This window comes from Monodelphis domestica, chromosome 3 (genome assembly GCF_027887165.1).
Source record: "Monodelphis domestica isolate mMonDom1 chromosome 3, mMonDom1.pri, whole genome shotgun sequence".
Classification (NCBI taxonomy): domain Eukaryota; kingdom Metazoa; phylum Chordata; class Mammalia; order Didelphimorphia; family Didelphidae; genus Monodelphis; species Monodelphis domestica.
Window position 1 is genome coordinate 297,892,049 of NC_077229.1, and position 15,293 is coordinate 297,907,341.

Consider the following 15,293-nt stretch of genomic DNA (forward strand, 5'->3'; position numbering starts at 1 on the left):
TCCCTTTAAAATTTACCTCCCCCATGTAATGGCTTTTTAGTTTCTCTTTATCTTCTGAGGTAAAAATTAGCCAATCTTGTAGATGGATTTATGATCATTAGAAAAGGCTAAAGGAGATCCCTCAGATTATAATCTTTTCCCATAGGTAAGAGGTCTCCATAAAAGGTCCCTATAAAAACCTGAAGACAATATTCCCATCTATCATTTTAGGTTTAGTGGGAAGGAAAAGTGATAGATACAGAGGCAAAATGATGTGGGAAAAATTTGAGTATGGGACAAGTCTTATCCTTGAACCCCACACATCCCATCTAAACACCCCAAACATCCAAAATTTATGCTTACCTCAATCTTGGAGACCCAAGGGTTACTTGCTTTCAAAGACAAAGTTTAAACTACTATTGGCACAGAGTTTCTCTGATATTAATGTAGGGAAAGCAGAAGGTTCACAGAGACAAAAATGTCTGTGAATATAGATAGCTTGACACTATGCCCTTAAGCAAGCAGACTTTTATTACAGAAGAGACATCTACATTTTCCCGATCCATATAGATGAAATTCCCTTTTCAATGCTTCTTTTTTTTCAATTTGAGAGAAGAATGTATAAATCAGAAGCTACCAAAAACTGAGATGATAAGCACAAAAATAGGAAAGTGTAGAATTTTAGTTTTTAATTAGAACATTTCCAGGCAGTTACAAGACAGAGGCTTTTGAGTATATTCCAAAAAATGTGCTTTTTCCACATTTGAGCTTCAGGAAACTACATCCTAAATTACATTCCTTCAGATATTTGTCAGCCTCTATCATCCAGTTCAGAATAAGAAATTCCCTGAGCATCATGCACTTAACAATCTGACCTCAATATACTCTACATTGTGTACTATTCAATGATATAATTTCCTTAAAGATAATTAAAGGAACTAACTTTTCCAATCTTGTTCCATTTCTTTTTTTTTCCTTCTCCTCCTATAACCATTTAAATAATCTATATTTAAGATTAATATGTATTAGATTTAACATTATTAAATAATAATATTCTATCATTATGCTCAATGGATATATGCCTTTTATTATGGCATCATCTTATAATTATAGTAAATGCCTGCAAAAGACATTCAGAGTCAAATGTCAATATCAAAAGACACTCAAGAGCATTAGTTAACCTACTGTATTCACTGTAAAAACAGTGGCAGCTACTGCTGAAAACAAACCTGCTTCCTGAGAGATATGATGGTTTCTTGAACTTCTGCAGCAAAATGGCTGAAATCCTGGGGAAAACTGGAACTGGACAGATGAGTCCTATTTTCTGTATTTTTAGCCACTGATAATTTTTTGTTATACCTATAATGTAGGAAGCAAAACAAGATTCAGAGTAGAAAGGGGAAGGATCAGAGTCAAACAGCATCAACAAATGTGAGTGCCTACTATGTGCAAGGCACTGGGCTAAGTGCTAAAAGGATACAAAGGAGAGAAAAAATTAAAATCAGAATGAAATATTTGAAATTAAAATGAGAATAAAGAAGAATAACCCACAGTGTCATTCTATTGAAATTTCTTTTCAAATGAATTTAAATTACCTTTTTTTCCCCTACAAACTATGAGCAATGTCATGTTGTGTTGCAAGTACATTTGGTATATTATTTAGATCTCAGAGGTATGTCTTTTCCTAATGATATTTTTTTTTTTCACTTTACACAGCGACAAAGCTGTGACAAATTAAATATCACACATTATGCAGCACCCAGGTGGGAAAGTTGCTGGCCTCATTACATATTCATGGAAATAGCAATGCTAAAACAATGATAAGTCTGGCTGTCAGAAATCAGACCTTAAAAAGCTAGTTGCAAAACAGCCCAACCCTGCTGAGCAGGAAAGATAAGAAGCCCCATCAGCTTTTGATGCTTTTGGAAAGTTTAAGGAAAGTTCTTAACAGATAAAGGCAAGTGACCAGATGGTTGTATAGAGTTTGGGAACCGGGAACAAAAATAGGATCCATTTTAGAGTAGGATGTTTCATAGAGAAAAATTTCATGAAGCAGAATAAAAATCGGAGCCTCATCCTGGGCACATTGGACTACCAGGTGTTCCCTGGACTCAACAGGTCAGTCACATGTGTTAAAGCTATCTCCTATTCCTGAAATGCACTTTCTTTTCATCACTGCCTTTCCAAATCCTTATCTTCAAGGTTCAAGTTAATTGCTACACTTCAATAAATATTTCCCCGATCCCACTCCTCAAATTTTCTCAGGACATTTGGTATTTCTACTTTCACCGCCTCATATTCTACATTTTATGTCACCTATCTTTACATATGTAGGATTCTCACCTGTTGAGATATCAGCTCCTTATGACAGGTAGTATATGATTTGGCATTCCTGCATCTCTAATGAGAGGTAACATATAAACATAGAGCAAACCTTAAAATCAATAGGCTTAGATTAAAATCACACCTGTGATACACACTGATTGCATGATATTGGTCCAATCACTTATACTATCAGTGATCCCAGGCAACATTTTAAAAACTAATTTGCAGAAGTTGTTGTCTACATTGATTGAAGGTCGGTCACCAGGAGTTCTCTATACCCCTGAAATCATAGGTCGGGGGCAAAAAAATGAAATAAGCATTTCTAGTGCCTAGGAGAGTGTTTTAAACAGTAAATATTTAATAAATATTTGTTGATTTTATCTGTTTTTATAATATTTCTATGCTCTTATTCAAAGATGGAAATGATTACATTGTAGAATTAAGTTTAGATAGTTAGGAAGAATCATCTAATTGTGCTTACATTTAAGTTTGTTTCACTTTTGTTATTGAGAATATATACACTCAATTCTTCTGTAAAGAGATTTGGCCTATTTAAGAAGAGACTCTAAATTGGTCCTGTCAAGCCAGAGTTTACAAGACAGAAGAGCCTGAGAAGAACCTGAAGACAATTGACCAGAAAGGATGCAAAACCTAGGGAAAAAAATTAAGCGAGAAAGATAAAGTGTATAGAAGCTATGCACAGCAGCAACTAGTAACTAAGGAACCATAGTAACCAAGTTATTATGCAATCTATAAGAGATGAAGGAAAATTAGAAGCTTTGTGCTCTTTTCTATTCTGATAAAAGGAAGTAGAAATAGGAAACAATTCCACAGAGACCTATATAGCAGTAGCTATTTATAGGAGAACTGGAAGAGAAAGGATACCATGTTATCACCCTCAATAATTCTCAACCAGAGAAAAGATATGGAATTAAATTGATCCTTAAATATAAGGTAAGTAGGTCGAGAAGAAATGGCACATATTGGCTAAATGCTGGGCCTTGGAATGAAAGGAGTTAAGTTGGCATTCTAGATATATGACTATGTACAAATCACATATATCTTGTTTCCTCATCTTTAAAATGAGCTTACTACCTATTTAGATCATGCAAAAAAAAACCTGGCTTTTAAATAATTTAATGTTTATTTAATAAATCTTTTTATGAGACCATTTCAATATGGAGTGGTCTAGTTTCCCTTAATACACCGTCTGGCACATAGTAAATACTCAGTAAATGTTTCTTGTCTGACTGACTTTTAATAATGATTACTGGAGGTATCTAAAGTGGATGGTGAATGAGCTGTCCTGAAAAGGGATTATTAAGCCCTCATGCCAGAGATGCTTGTCCTCCATGCATACCACATACAACCATTTTCAGAACTGGTTATCAATCTTTAGTATCTACCTGCCATATAGTTCTCACCTGTGGCTCCAAGAAGCAATAGGATGCGGAGGATGCACAGCAGTCATACCCCAGCAAAACCGTTTTGGCAGACAGGCTAAATGAGTTTGAGGGTAGCTGAGAGACCTCAAACCCTTTGGTGATTTAGAACAAAGTCTACCCTAAGCATGTGAAGACTTCCCTCCAGCAGAATATGTGGAGGAGAACAATTTTTCCAATGATGTTAAAGGCAGCTAACACTGGCCCTCTGAAGTGCCTAGAACTTGTTATTTTTCATATCTGCTGCATAACTGGCCCATCTAAAGTGAACTGTTTTATTGTTGGAATTGATTTCAGTAAAAAGATAAAAGGAGAGAGGATTTTTACCAGAAAGAAATATTATTGCTGTAAAATCTTCTCAAAATTCCATCCTAGAAATCATGCCAGCATGCCTGAAAACTTGAAAAGGAACAAAACACTAAGCAACTTGTTACTACAATTCATATTCTGATTAATATTGACTATACCTCTAGTAAATCAAATCTCAACCTCACCGTAGCTTAGTCAATGATCTTCAAGAGTTTTTGTGGTGAAACCAAGACTTTCAAGCTAAGGAAAAGTCCTCAACTAGATCTCTCATAGCAGAGAAGAACATCCTTAGGGTGAACTGAGGATTAAAGAAAAGGCTTCTTTCTTTACTCCTCCAAAGAAAAGGCTACAGTTAAGGCTGAACAAAGGAGAGGGCAACTTTAGTGACTTGTGAAGAAAAAGTCTTCAGAAAAGATACAAGGTCAAACGAAAGATCCTCAACTTGATTAGATTCTCAGAATAAGAGAAATATAGAATTTACCTCCCCAGTCCTTATAACAAAATGAATAAACAAAGCAAAACAAAAAGTACTTTATTATGCCTGGAATTTGCAAGAGCAAGAAGAGGAATATAACTCAAAAACATCCGTAATCAAAAGCTCAAAGAAAACAAAACTTGTCCAGAACAACAATAAAAATTCTTCAAATAAATAATGATATGATAATGATATTTGATATGATCATTGAAATGATAATTGAAGTGGAGGAGGGGGAACAGCTTAAAAGAAGTGTTATAAAATTTTATTCTGGCAAAAGAGTCCCTAAAAATCAGAATGGACAAAATCTAAATGAATAGCTCCAGGAAATAACAAGAATTCTTCAAACAAAATAAAAAAATGAGTAAAATGTAAGACATCTCACATCAAACACAACTGAAATAGGAAATAGGTCAAGGAGAGATAACTTTAAGAATCATAGTATTATCTGAAATCCATGACCAGAAAAAGGACCTGATATAATATTTCAAGAAATCCTTAACAAAAATTGCTCAAGCATATTAGGATGAGAACAATCTGAAAAATAGAAAGAATAACAAAAGAAAACAAATCAAAGCCCTAGGAATTTTAGTAGCAATAAAACAAAACTTCCAGATATGGGAAGGAAATGTAGAAAAGAAAAATATATATTAGAGAATAGAATAGAGGGAAATAATTAGCTCCAAAAAGAATAAATTCACCCATAAAAATAAAGAATTTAACAGAACGAATAAGGAAGGAGAATCCAACAATATTTTGTTTCTAATAAATACATTTGTACACTATTGAAAATAAGAGCATAGAGCAAAATTTATTATGCCTGAGCCGAACACAAAAAAACAAGGAGAGCAATTAATTTCTCAGACAAGTTAACAACAAAAATCGGTAATAAAAACAGATAAAGAAGGAAAATACATTTAACTGAAAAAATGAATGATTTCATTCAATACTTACAACATATGCATCCCAAAGCATAGCATATGCATTTAGGTAGTAGAAATAGGTACAGGAGGGGAAGTTGTTGATTATGCATATTTGTTACAAGAAATTTTCTTTCTTTTTCCAAAGGAATAAAAGGGAGAGGCTAAAGCTTTCTGTCAATTTTTTTTTAACATTGGGATGTGGGAGATGCTATAGATATGAGATATTTCATGCATATTCAGATAATGTAACTTCATTATTTGATTCACTTAAATATTTTACTTTTTTCCAAAAGATCTCTTGTGAAGTGGGAATAGTCTATAAATGGATATAATGTATAAACAAAGAGTATAAATATAGCTGAATATGATCCCCCCCAAAAAAAAACAAGAGACTATACAGCTAAAATAATCACCCTACAACCAACTAGTAATTATCACCTCTCAATTTAATTAGGTTGTTCTTCAGAAAACAGACACACAGTTCATCTTCACGTCTTCATGTCAAACTTTTTAAGCTTTGCCAGTCCTGCTGCAGCTTGTGCTCTAAGGGCACAGCCTTTAGAAGTCTTGGGTCTTATCAGAATAAGGCATCAGAGGCTCCCTTTCTTTTCTGATCAAGAGCGTTCAGTTTCCATGATTCTGGAACTCATTTTACAAGGTTTGACTGACAAAGATTTTACTTTGTTTTGGGGGGGAAAGATAAATAATTCAATACAGAAACTTTATCTTAGATAGGATGCACACTAGAACTATTTAAGTTCTAATTTCCTACATTTGTGTGTTGATTGCTGAAATAACTGGTGAATTAAAACAATGTGGAACTTAAAAAAATCCGACTATATATTCATTCTCTCTTTATCTCATGAATATTAAGATTAAAAAAAACACATGCTATCATAATAAACATGCTATTTTTTCCTATAAAACATTAGAGATATCCCATAATGTCAGAAATACCAAAATAAAGATTTCCTTTACTTTTAGCCAATTAGGTATCTGCAGTGTTTTAATTTATGAAGAGTTTTCAAAAAGATCAAGTTTAGAGATAATGAAAGAATATATCAAAAGCAATCATGAGTTGACTGACTTCATTGAAAAGTTGATTAGAAACATCTAGCGGGTTCCAGGTAAACATCTAGGGGGTTCCAGGCAGCAGTCTAGAGGCAAGACTCATCCTCGGCTCAGCACCTACCAATATAGACTACCTTAACAGGCCAAAAAAAAATCAAATTCATAAGAATGAAGGGACACTACAGTAGGGTGCAGCATTGAAGGTACATGGGATTTGGACATTTCAACATATAAGGGGGTAAAAAAGCTCCCACCAAAATCATGAGCTGATCTACCCTCCCCCACCCCACCTACAAAGCCAGAGTCAGAGCCAGCATGTGGCAGAATCAGTGAGAGAGGGGCACCTCTAGAGTGAGTAAAGGGTACCTGTAGGTCCTTGGAAGCTGACTAAGACCACCAAAGACCTACCCCTGAGAGAAGCTATACCTGAAACCCCAGCAGGCTGAAGAGTGCATACTGTGGACACTTGAGGGAAAATAACACAGAGAAGAACAGCAAACAGCAGAAGCTGTGGAGATCTGAGAGCTTGCCTCAGGCAAAATCATTGCTCCTTAGTTCCATAAACAGAGAGCCTGCCCATCTCACTCAGATTCTGACTAAAAAGGGAAGGAAAAACCTCCACAGTGATGGCAAATAGGACCAACAACCTCCCTCCAAGAAAAACAGGAATAAGGGATTGACCCTGGAAAATTTTACAGAAGAAAAACCCAGGTTACAGAGGAAATAGAGGAGGAAATTCAAACAAACCCAACACCTTCCTCAAAAATGGAAATTGTCCACAAGTTCTTGAAGAATTTAAATTGGAGCTTATCAAAAAGATGGAAGCCTTCTGGCAAGAAGAGTGGGAAATAATTCAAAAAGAAAATAACAGTTTAAAGGACAAGAATTCCCAATTGGAGAAATAGCTAGAAGTCACAAAAAGCAGGATAGACCAAAGGGAAAAGGAAAAGGAAAATATTATAGCAGAAAATTATTCCTTAAAGACCAGAATTAGGCAACTGGAAGACAATGATCTTGCAAAACAGCAAGAATTAATAAAGCAAAGTCAAAAGACTGACAAAATAGAAGAAAACAGAATATCTCACTGACAAGATCAGAAAAACAGATCACAAAGATATAATTTTAGAATCATTGGTCTACCTGAAAAGCCAGAAATAAACAGAAATCTTGACATCATACTACAAGAAATTATCAATGAAAACTGCCCTGGTATTCTTGAACAAGGGGGGAAAATGCCCATTGAAAGAGTTCATAGAATACCCTCTATAATAAATCCCCAAAAGACAACTCCCAAGAATATAGTTGCCAAATTCAAGAGCTTTCAAGCTAAGGAGAAAATTCTACAAGAAGTCAAAAAAGAGATAATTCAAATACTCAGGAGCACCAATCAGGATCACAAAAGACCTATCAGCTTCCACACTAAAGGACCACATTGGAAGATGATATTCAGAAAGGCAAGGAAATTGGGTACTCAACAAAGGATCACCTATCTATCAAAACTGACTATATATTTCCAGGGGAAAGTATGGGCATTCAACAAAATAGAAGATTTCCAAGAATTTGTGAAGAAAGGACCAGAACTAAGTGGAAAGTTTGATATCCAAACACACAGATCAAGAGAAACATGAAACGGTAAATAATAAAGTAGGGGAAAAGTGGGAAAATTTATTTTTTTCATTCAAACTTTCTTCTTTAAGGGCTACAATTAGAACAATATATATATATATATATATATATATATATATATATATATATATATATATACTTTTTCAGAGTTACAAATAACTTTTCAAGTTATTTGTAACTCTGAAAAAGTATATTTACTATTATAGTAATTAGAAGAATAATTCACAGGAAGAGACTAGGTTAATAAGTGCTATAAGATCATATACAAAAAAAAAAAGAAAAAGGGAGAGGGTAATCAAAGATGGCATCAAGAGATACTTGAAGAATAAAAATAAATAGGATAATCTTTATCACACAAATATACACATGGGAAGGGGAGGGGAAGAATACTCTTATAAGGAGAGGAAGAGAGTGCTAATAGGTAAGACTCAAACCTTACTCTCAGTGAAATCAAATCTGAGAGGGAAGAGCATCTAGATCCATTTGGGTCTTGAATTCTATCTTATCCTACAGGGAAAGTGAGAAGGGAACACTAAGGGGAAGGGGGAGGAAGTAAAATATGGAGGGAAAGAGAGTGGGGAGGAAACTTAACAGACCCTAAAAAAAGAAGAAGGGAACAAAAAGGGAAGGGCCAGAAACTGAAGCATATTAAGGGAGGGGAATAGAGGGGTTGATTAGAATTAAAAGGTTTAAATGGTTTAAATTGATATAGCAAAAGAAGAAAGGACAGAACTGGGAGAGGATATAAAAATGCTGGAGAATACACAAGTGACAATCATAACGTTGAATGTGAATGGGATGGACTCACCCATAAAACGAAAACAAATGGGATAGTGGAATGGAATCCAAAGTCCTACCATATGTTGTCCACAAGAAACACACCTGAAGTGGGTAGATACTCACAAGGTTAGAATCAAAGGTTGGAGCAAAATCTATTGAGCCTCAACTGACAGAAAGAAGGCAGGAGTTGCAAAAATATCTGACAAAGTCAAAGTAATAATAGATCTGATTAAAATGGATAGGAAAGGTAACTATAGCTTGATAAAAGGGAGTCTAGACAATGAGGAAATATCAGTAATCAACATATATACACCAATTGCTATAGCATGAAAATTTCTAAAGGAGAAACTATTGGAATTCAAGGATGAAATAGATAGTAAAACTATACTAGTGGGAGACTTGAACCTACCACTATCAAATAAAAAAATAAATAAGAAAGAGGTAAAAGATGTGAATAAAATCTTCGAAAAATCAGAACTAATAAATATATGTAGAAAAATAAATAGAGACAAAAAGAAATACACCTTCTTTTCCGCAGCACATGGTACATTCACAAAGATTGATGTTGTACTAGGTCATGAAAACATGGCAAACAAATGCAGAAAAGCAGAAATAATAAATGCAAATTTTTCAGATTATTAATGCAATAAAAGTAATCATCAGTAAGGTTACATGGAGAGCCAAATCAAAAATTAATTGGAAATTAAATAGTATCCTTCTCCAAAATCAGTTAGTTAGAGCACAGATCAAATAAACAACTAATAATTTCCTTGAAGAAAATGACAATGGTGAGACATCCTTTCAAACCCTATGGGATGCAGCCAAAGCAGTACTCAGAGGAAAATTCATATCCCTGAGTGCATATATTAACAAATTATGGAGGGCAGAGGTCATTGAATTGGACATGCAAATCAAAAAACTTGAAAGTGAATAAATTAAAACCCCCCAGAAGAAAACCAAATTAGAGATCCTAAAAATTAAGGGAGAAATTAATAAAATCAAAAGTGAAAGAACTGTTGAACTAATTAATTAGACTAGAAGCTGGTATTTTGAAAAAACAAACAAAATAGACAAAGTACTGGTTAATATAATAAAAAAAGGAAAGGAGAAAACCAAATTAATAGTATCATAGATGAAAAGGGAGAGCTCACCTACAATGAAGAGGAAATTAAGGCAATCATTACAAACTATTTTGCCCAATCATATGGTAATAAATATGACAACCTAGGTGATATGGATGAATATTTACAAAAATATAAATTACGTAGACTAAGAGAAGAAGAAATAGAATTCTTAAATAATCCCATATCAGAAAAAGAAATTGAACAGGCCATCAAAGAACTCCCTAAGATGGATTCACAAGTGAATTCTATTGAACATTCAAAGAACAACTAATCCTAATACTATCCAAACTATTTGACATAATAAGCAAAGAGGGAGTTCTACCAAATTCCTTTTATGAGACAGATATGGTACTGATTGCAAAGCCAAGCAGGTAAAAAATGGAAAAAGAAAACTATAGACCAATTTCATTAATGAACATAGATGCAAAAATCTTAAATATGATACTAGCAAAGACTCCAGAAAGTCATCACAATGGTTATTCACTATGATCAGGTGGGAATTATACCAGGAATGCAAGGATGGTTCAATATTAGGAAAACCATCCACATAATTGACCATATCAACAAGCAATCCAACAAAAATCACATGATTATCTCAATAAATGCAGAAAAAGCCTTTGACAAAATACAACACTCATTCCTATTGAAAACACAAGAAAGCATAGGAATAGAAGAGTATTTCCTAAAAATAATAAACAGTATTTATCTAAAACAATCAGCCAACATCATCTGCAATGGGGATAAACTAGATGCATTCCCAAAAAGATCAAGAGTGAAACAAGGATGCCCCTTATCACCGCTATTATTTAACATTGTACTAGAAAAACTAGCAGTAGCAATTAGAGAAGAAAAATAAATTGAAGGTATTAAAATTGGCAATAGCAATACAAGCTATCACACTTTGTGGATGATATATTGCTCTACCTAAAGAATCCTAGAGAATGAAACAAAAAGCTAGTGGAAATAATCAACAACTTTAGCAAAGTTGCAGGATACAAAATACACCTACATCAGCATTTCTATATATCTCCAATACCTCTCAGCAGCAAGAATTAGAAAGAGGAATTCCATTTAAAATTTCCCTAGACAATATAAAATACTTAGGATTCTCTCCTGAGACAAACACAGGAACTATATGAACACAACTACAAAACGATTTCCACACAATTAAAACTAGATCTAAACAATTGGAAAAACATTAACTGTTCATTGGTAGGATGATAATAACATAATAAGCACAATAAAAATGACCATCCTACCCAAACTTATCTAATTATTTACATTATACTATAAAACTGGAGATACTATAAAAATACTATAAAAATGGAGATGTGAACCCCAGACTTCAATCCCCAGAAGTCCTTGCTCTAGTTCCCAGGATGCCCTCTAGTCTCACCTGAGTTCCCACCTGTGTGGGATCAAAATTTCTATTTAAACTGGCTGGAAAGCCTACTGGCTCTCTCTTCCTACTTCTGCTTCTGAGAACACTTGGCTACCTAGCAGGCAAGATGTGAGTGGTTGTGAATGGGCTCTCTAGGCCTAAACACGTGCTGTCTTCTTTTGTATTTTCTTTATTTCTTAATCTTAAATAAACCTCTAAAAATATAATACTTTTAGTGAAACTAAATTTTATCTGCTACAGTTTTGGCTTACCAATTCGGGAAAACAAAATACCCTCAATCTTCTGATCTACTGTAACCAAATTCAGCCTTTAATAGCTAGTGCCTTATTTATTTGTTTTTTAAGCCACATTTCTCCAAGATGCTCTTTTAGAAAACCATCTTGATCAGCTTGGCCCCGGTTGGCTCGACTTGGCTCACTCCTGCTACTGTCTACTGTTGCCTGTAATCTGGACCTGTTTGATTCAAATTGGTCCTGCTCCTCCTCCCCCTGGCTATTGCCGCCCCACCCTCCTGGCAGCTGCCTGCCTGTTTCTACGACCCAGACCCTGGCGGCTCTTGCTCCTGGTCTTTTTCTCGTTCACCTGGCCTAGTTGATTCCCGCACCTCTGGCCTCCGACCCAGGCAGCTCATCACCCAGGCTGCTGGTAGCAGACCCAATTTCTTCAGGATCAAAAACCAGCTGGCAAAAAACGGGGGTAATTTTCCCTTAGGCTACAATTAGCCTCCACGTGGACAGGGAGCACAGGATCACAGGAGGGGGGAAAGTAGGAAGGGACTTTTCCAAATAGGAACTTACAAGCAATGGGCTATTTAAAAGGATGTCTTTTGACTGTTCTGGTAATTTCATTTATTTCACCTGCATTCCAGGGGAAAAATATAGCTCCTGGCATCTCTTTAGCAAAATTTGGGGAGGCAGCTGGTTGGCTCAGTGAATTGAGAGCCAGGTCTAGAGAAGGGAGGTCCTGGGTTCAAATCTGACCTCAGACACTTGCTGGCAATCTGGCCCTGAGTGGGTCGTTTAAAGCCTATTGCCTAGCCCACACCAAACTTCTACCTTCTGACAATAGGCATCTAAATGGATAAAAACCCAAGGAACTTTAAAGAGACTGGAGGTTATATTTTTAAGGCATTTTAGACTCCAATGAAAATCTCTGTATTCTATTTCATTTTACTGTTTGTTTTGTTTAGGGTTTAACTTTGTGATTTTAATTTCATATATTACTGCATTCTGTACTATTCTGTTATACTGAATCATTTTAATGTACTGTTTTAACTACTGTTAAATTTTGTTGCTTTTCCCCTATAACTATGCTGAACAAACATTATTGAATAAGCACATATAAAAACAGCTTTTCTATTTTTTACTTTGGAAATTGTCACTTAGATGATGATGGATGAACTTCATCAAAACCTATATACAACTTTAATAAGCCAAGAATTTAATTGTGATTTTAAGGGTTCTTTAGACATGATTTTTAGAATTTTTCTTAACAATCTCTGGTCATTTTTGCCTGCCCCTAACACGAGGAGTAAGGCCCATTCTAGTAGCTGAAGTGAAATACAATTATAACCCCCAACCTTCCCGTATTTAAAAAAAAAATGTGAATGGAAGCTGGGCAGTTAATCCAAGGGCATGTACCCCTAGAAGCCTCCTAAAAAAGGGGGGGGGAAGCACATCTCATGTATATTTTTCAACTCATTTTACTTCTACCAGAATGATCTCTAGATTTCTTGATGATGTTCTAAACCCAAAATGAGTTTTACTTTGTTTAAAAATATGTTTACCAAGGTTGAAATAATTGTTATGTTTGTAAAAATTTTGACAAATATTGATCAGTTCTTAGGTTTTTTTAAATGTCATATAGTAACTTATGTGAAATATGATAGTGTTTGATTGCTATTGTAATTAACTGGACTATTAAGAATTTGGGGGATATTAAAACTACATATTTGTACTACTGTTCAATTTATCTGCTTGTAATTACAGTGGATCATGGCCAGATATGAAGAGGAAATGGATCTCATTTTTTGTGAGAAAGCCTTGCATTCTATATTTTCTTAGCTGACACAGTTTGTCAATGATTATAGGCTATATTTTTATTTTTAAAACTCTTTTATTATAATTTCTTGCATGTGCAATATACTATTTCAGTTTTTTTATTTTTTCTCTCCTTTTTATATTTAAAGCACTTATCACCAGTATTAAGATTTTCTTTAATTTTTTGATTTTGCAGTAATGTAAGTTTAAGATACATTTTCTAATACATGCCCCCAAAAGCTTGAGACTATAAAAATGATGCCATTAATTATTTTTAAAAATTATGGGACTTTGCTTAATAATTCTGTCTAATTCCAGGACAAGATATACACAAAAGAGCCATTACATAGGGCCAAAGATAAACCAATCAAGGACAGATTGATGCACTTCCAAGCCAATACAAAGGACTTTAACCTGGTGTGAAGACTCGAGGTTGCTATGTTTAACATTTGTTAAGACATAGGCCTTCCTTGTGTACACTCTCACTCTGAAAATACTTAGCGACGAGTATCCCCAAACTTGGCTCCTACTTGGCTCCTATAATCTGGTCCTTTTTCTGTCTTTCATAGTGTGGCAAACTTTCTGTAGTCCTGGCTACTGACTGGGTAAATGCTTACTTGCTTAGATCATTTTAATTGGGCCCTGATTCAAGGACCTGTTATAGATTTATTTTTCCTTTACTTAGAATATTTTACACATAAGACTTTGATAGTCTATATTTTCATCCAGAAACTATTTTTTATTTGGATTTTTCTGATGTCTTTTTAATTTCTCTTACCAATTGATTCATATACCTCATAACTCAGTCATGCATCCCTAAGTCATCTGTGTTTTTCAATCACCCTTTTAATGGGGAAATATAAAAATATTATTTTAAATTGCAAAGTTTAAATTCCTTTTAAGAAGAATTTAAGGTAAAGAAAGATGATACCTCTCTGAATCTAGAAACTGAAATGTTTGGAAAAGACACCATGAAGATGCCTCCAGACCACAAGCTGCACAAGAAGATCAAAATGAACTTTGGGTGTGGTTGATTGAACATTTATTTATTTATATCTATACTTTCATGCCAAAGGGGACTGCCCCCTAACTAGCTTTTTGTCAATGTGTCTAGCAATTATTGGTTTTGTTCTTTTTTTCCTCTTATCCTCAAATTGTTGTAATGATTAAGTTGATTACGTTTTCATGATCCTTTTTGGTGAAACTTCTTTCACCAATAATGATCAAATGGAGGAATGTAAAAATGGAGGTTTGAACCTCAGATGTCAATCCCCATAAGTCCTTGCTCTAGTTCCCAGGATGCTCTCTAGTCTCACCCAAGTTCCCACCTGCATGGGATCAAAATTTCTATTTAAATTGGTTGTAAAGCCTACTGGCTCTCTCTTCCTACTTCTGCTTCTGAGAACACTTGGCTCTCTACTTAGCAGGCAAGATATGAGTGGTTGTGAATTAACTCTCTGGGCCTAGACATGTGCTTTCTTATTTTGTATTTTCTTCATTTCTTAATCTTAAATAAACCTCTAAAAATATAATACTTTTAGCAGAAAAACTAATTTTAACTGCTACGATACCCATTGAACTTCCAAAAAACTTTTTTACTGAATTAGAAAAAAACCCTAACAAACTTCATTTGGAAGAACAAATGATCAAGGTTATCTAGGGAAACAATTTAAAAAATGCAAAGGAAAGCATCTTTGCAGTACCTGATCTCAAACTATACTATAAAACAGTGGTCATCAAAACAATATGGTACTGGCTAAGATAAAGAAAGGAGGATCAGTAGAATAGACTTGGGGTA

At 34.6% G+C, this 15,293-nt stretch overlaps 1 protein-coding gene across 2 annotated transcripts in view; it reads right to left on the reverse strand.

Annotated features, from left to right (window-relative positions):
* The window catches only part of PXDNL (peroxidasin like), a 584,754-nt gene that overhangs the window by 22,966 nt on the left and 546,495 nt on the right, over nucleotides 1–15,293 (reverse strand). For both annotated transcript variants that reach the window (XM_007487140.3, XM_056823900.1), the window contains one exon: nucleotides 1,209–1,338. In XM_007487140.3, the coding sequence (XP_007487202.2) occupies nucleotides 1,209–1,338 (130 nt within the window). The remainder of the gene's footprint in view (nucleotides 1–1,208; nucleotides 1,339–15,293) is intronic.